This window comes from Monopterus albus, unplaced genomic scaffold (genome assembly GCF_001952655.1).
Source record: "Monopterus albus unplaced genomic scaffold, M_albus_1.0 scaffold41.1, whole genome shotgun sequence".
Classification (NCBI taxonomy): domain Eukaryota; kingdom Metazoa; phylum Chordata; class Actinopteri; order Synbranchiformes; family Synbranchidae; genus Monopterus; species Monopterus albus.
In genome coordinates this window covers 1,490,814-1,495,932 of record NW_018127921.1, presented here as the reverse complement: position 1 = coordinate 1,495,932, position 5,119 = coordinate 1,490,814, and the positions used below count along the sequence as shown (strand labels likewise).

General features: G+C 40.4%; 1 protein-coding gene across 5 annotated transcripts in view; it reads left to right on the top strand.

Moving 5' to 3' along the window:
• Window positions 1-5,119, top strand: part of cacna2d1a (calcium channel, voltage-dependent, alpha 2/delta subunit 1a) — a 93,398-nt gene that overhangs the window by 15,653 nt on the left and 72,626 nt on the right. For all 5 annotated transcript variants that reach the window (XM_020599514.1, XM_020599511.1, XM_020599513.1 and 2 more), the window contains exons 2-3: window positions 2,412-2,493; window positions 3,440-3,556. In XM_020599514.1, the coding sequence (XP_020455170.1) occupies window positions 2,412-2,493; window positions 3,440-3,556 (199 nt within the window). The remainder of the gene's footprint in view (window positions 1-2,411; window positions 2,494-3,439; window positions 3,557-5,119) is intronic.

Genomic DNA, 5,119 nt, shown 5'->3' with positions numbered 1-5,119 from the left:
TATGGATGTGCTAAAAGAGGACATGAAGTTAATTGGGGTGAGAGTAGAGGATGCTGAGGATAGGTGGAAACAGATGATTTGCTGTGGCGACCCCTAACAGGAACAGCTGAAAGATGAAGAAGATAGTTTTTACCAAAAAAACAGTCAACCCCAGATGTAATAGCAGGCTGGTTGACATTGCATTCTTACAGACTGTCCATCTCACTGTCTGTGAGTGAACAAATGAGTGACCACAACTAGCAAAAGAGCAATAGAAGGGAAGAAGACAGTTGTCTGTCAGAAACAGCAAACAGTCATATTCATAAGTATGTGACCTTAAAGACTCAGTGAGACAAGCTTGAGAGAAAAGAGGCGTGCGATGCCAGCAGGTCTCACACTCGGCTGAGTTCCACAAGGCTCCTCTCATTACCGGCATGCAACTGCTGAAGTCCACTGGCTCTACATGGCTGACCAGTCATTTTGGGAGCTAGCTTTTTTTTTTTTTTGCTCATCACCCCCATCTCAAATTTCCCCAAGTGAGAGGGGAGCAGAATAGGATTCACGCATGGGTGGGGATGCAGCTATCTCATTTTTCCATGTCCTGCTTCAGGTTTCCATCCATAAAAGGTTTTTGCACATTTCTTTGTAGGAAACAGGCAACATCTATCTAGCTATCTATCTGTTTATCTTTTCTCTGAGGAAGCCACATGCCCTGGTGTTATGCAAATAATGTATGCTTTTGACAGCTTAGAGGGGGGTAGTTTTGCAGTTTTTACCCAAACGATTTTATTAAACCAACACCAGAGAGATTTCAAAATTCTGGTAGAATGAGCTGTCCCTGGTAGGCTAGTGGTTAAGGCGCAACACTCTCACCGCTGTGACCCGGGTTTGAATCAGGATTGCGTCAGGAAGAGTATCCGGCGTAAAACACAAGCCAAATGTCAACAAGTGCAAGTCGTCAGTGTGGCGACCCCTAAACGGGAAAAGCCAAAAGTGACTTTCCTTTAGTAGAATGAGCCTTTAGCAGTGAGTTTAACTATATTACAAGATGAACCTCATGCAGAAGACCCAACCGGCTGCAAACAAGTGAATGAATTAATCACTCACTTACTTTTGTAGTTAGCCACTTTCTCATGACCAGGTTAACTTGTCTCTCTTCATTTAGGGGCTTACATCTACACACAATCACCATTGTCGTATTAGACGCCTGATATAAAACACCGCCTTTCTTGCTAAAGGCCAGCTTGGCTCTTTAGAAAAGTCACATGCATAACAACCTCAATATGTGTGTGTGTGTATGTTTGTAAGTTATGTATGCACATGTTTGTGACTTGAGGGTAGGAAAAAAGCTATGTGCAGACACTACACACATCCTGTATTTGCCCTCAGCCCTCTGCCACTAGCATCTGTCTCTCAGAAGGCTACATTTACTATGTGGACTGCTAGATCACACATTTGCAGCGTGCCCTGCTCACATTGTATTATATTTTTTAAAATAAGATAACATTGACAGGGTTTATATGTCAAAGGCTCCCTTGCTGTGTGGAAGGGGAAATGTTATTTGACATTGTAGGGGAGAAAGACACATTTTATCTATAGATTACTGTTTTTTTTATTGCTTTTAATGGTAGAGTTTGTAGGTGTACTTACAGTATGTTTTTTAGGAGGGGTCAGAACATGTTATGTGTTGTCGAGCAGCAGGGGTTTGACAGGAGGGATTTTATTACCTGCAGATCTTACTTTGATGAATAAATTCTACATCAGCACTTGACATTTAGCTTGTTTGCTTTTTTCTGAAAGTTCACGTGGGTTTCCTTCCACAGGTTTTTATGCACATTTTCAGTTTTCACATAAAAAACAGTTAAAATGCCAGAAAAAAATCTTGAAATCTTGCGGTGTAGTTTTTATGCTTGGCTGATGTAGAATGTATTGATAAAATAATGGAAACAAACTTAATCAGATGAATTCATCATCATGAATTCCATGAAGCACAGGACTTAAATGTCCACTAAAGTGGTGCATCAAAACAGATGTTCAGTTTGTCTCTCTCTTTTTCTTTTGTCTCTTAGTCTTTACCTGTATGTCCTCTTTCTCATCAGATGAAACCATTAACCAGCACCTCACCATGAGGATGTGTCACTTTAGTGCTGACAAGTATGAATAGCTTTTGCTTTAATGCACAGCTCTTCTGGAATACAGAAATGTATTCACTTGGCTAAACATTATTATTTCATGCTTCCCTTCCCTGGTTCATACAGCTTTTTAAGCATATTGTTATAGTATGCAGTAAAACCCATTTCAGGTCATGTGAGCATGTGCACTGTATTCAAGCTGCATGAGACTGGAGCAGCTCAAATTTAATTACACTGTGCAGGTCAGTGGGAAGCTTAAATGAGGATTGGTTGGGTAACTGATGTTCTTTGTATTTTCAGGATAAAGGAATGGGTGGACCAGATGCAAAAAGAGTTGGTCACATTAATAGACACAGCCACTGGCATCCAGAGCCTAATAAAGGTAAGCATTATTTTCTGTTACACACACACACCCTGTAATGTAAGTGTTGGGGTAATGTGTGCAATGTGAATTCCTCACTTTTGTGTAAGAAAATATATTATGATAATACTTGAGCTGCTGTGAGTATTTTTAAATGGAGGATGAAACAGTTTTTGGCATGTCTGTGGAACGATCTAAGCTTCTGGCCTTATGGTAGGTGTGTCCATGGCAGCAATGGAGTACATCTGACAGCTGCCATTACTAGGACACAGTGCGCTGTCAACTTTGATGGTGTGCTACTGACTATGGTTCATCAGAATCCTGTAATACCTAGGAACACTGATACAAAAAGCTTCTTTCCCCCTTTTAACTAGCTTAACATAATAACATTAGTTACAGTATTTGCCATCTAAGCTGTCTGTACCTATACAATGCATCCACACATATGGCTTCATAAGGCTGGGCCAGTGACAGCTACCAGTGTGCAGAAATTATCCAGATAATGCCAACGTCCAGTGGTAGCAAACTTTTATATTACTTTCTGAGCTATTTAACCTAGCTGCTAGTTTCCATAATATACTGTATATTCTGTTATAGAAGCAGGTAGCACATGGTTAGCAGTGGTTAGCGCTGTCGACTCAGACCAAAAACGTTCCGGGCTCCAACCTTGCGGCCGACCGGGGCCTTTCTGTGTGGAGTTTACAGGTTCTTCTCTTTCCTGCGTGGGTTTTTCAGGAACTATGGATTCCTCCCACAGTCCAAAGACTTGCATGTTAGGTTTGTTGCCCACAGGTGTGAATGTGAGTGTCAGTGGTTGTCTGTCTCAGTGTTACTATGACAGCTTTCCAGACTTTTAAAGTCCTTCTACATAATATTTAAACTTCAGTATTTTGGTTTAGGGTATGGGTTTCTTCAGTTAAACTTATGCTTATCTCCAACCCAAGCTTTTCTCTTGATGTTTTCTCAGATATATGAAACACACAAAGATCACTATAGCGTGGGGTACAACAATGCAACAGAACTAGTGGCAACGGCTGCTGGGAACATAGAGAGACTGCTAGATAACCGCTCCCAAGCCCTCAAGGTGAGTGTGATCTGTGGTAGTGCTGCTACTTCTAGGAAACCAATTTAGAGAAATATGTTTGATTATCACCTCTTTTGCTGTTGTGATGTGATAACTATTTGTCATCAACCTGACCCTTAACAGCTGCTGATTTTTGCAGAAGCATAAAATGCAAACTTCAGATTGTTTGTAAGATCAGGTCCAGCATTTCTATTAGCACAGTGGGCCAGAGCCCAAGGAAGCATGCAGAAACAATCTCCTTCTCCTCATTTCATGTCAGATCAACCACTGGAGCACAGCCAGGCCATGCACTGATCCAACATAAGCAGACATCCTCCAGCCACATGACTTAATCCAAAGTTCAAGTTACTATGTGCTAAATAATGATTTAAAAAAAAAGAATCTGTAGTGCATGCGTTGTATCACTTTTTGCTGTTTGGAGAAAAAAAAAATCACAGATGACCCTGTTTAGTTTCAACTTTCAGGAAACCTTCGTCTTGCTTGCCTTGCTGCTAAGGCCTGCTTCTTAGTTTAAACAGCAGCTTCTGACCAACTAAATTAAATTCTCCGGTCACGCCTGTTCTCAATCAATTCGACTCCAAGACCCAGAAATATCCAATTAAATCTTGACAGCCTGTTGCCATAGTTACACTTTCATTGATTACCCCATCATTTCAGCCAAGCATTTTGTTTTTCTTACATTCCAATTAATTGCCAAGGGATGAAGAACAATTATTTTCTGGTGTTGTTGTGTTACACCCTGGAAAAGAAACACAACTGCTCAGTGAACTGATGGCAGTAGAATAGAGATTGTACCGTTGCACCCAATGTGACCTGATGTCCTATACTGAGATTCACAACCAGCTAAACTCTCATTTGCATCACTTCCTCCAAGGAACAGGCACATGTTGTATTTGACCAGGATTTAATGCAAAAACGTGTGAAACTGAAATGATACAAAATACAGAGAAATATTCAGTGTCTATAAATCAGAATCAATATCAAATAAATCATTAATGTTGTATATAATGTTGTTGAGTTTAATGCTATGTAGTTTTATATGAGGCTTACTACTCTAACACAAATATCAAATTATCACAGATTAACACATTCTAAACTTACTCAAATAATCAGCATCGTGTCTAACATTCGTATTAAACTCAGAAACTTACTCATATTGCCACTCAAAGGACTACGAACCAGTGGATGGCTTTAGATGGGGAGTGAGACACACCACCATGTTTGTTGACATACTCAAAGCACGTTTTTCTTCTCTTGCCACCTAATGGCTAACATACAACTGCCATAGAAACTAATGCCCTCTAGAGGACTGAATGGGCAACAACATATTAACAGCTCCAGCACACTTTTGTTAGATTTATGTCTGAATGATTGTTTTAGTTACGCACCAGGTAACAACATCCACACACAATGAGCTACCTCATTATGTTATAACTAGGTAATACGCAGCTGCTCCAGGCCTGTGGAGCTCTAGATAAGAGATGGAGTCTGCTGGACGGACTTCATCTGTGTAAGGGGTTAGCCCAAAAACTGATAAATGTATTAGGCTCTGTGTTTCCAGGA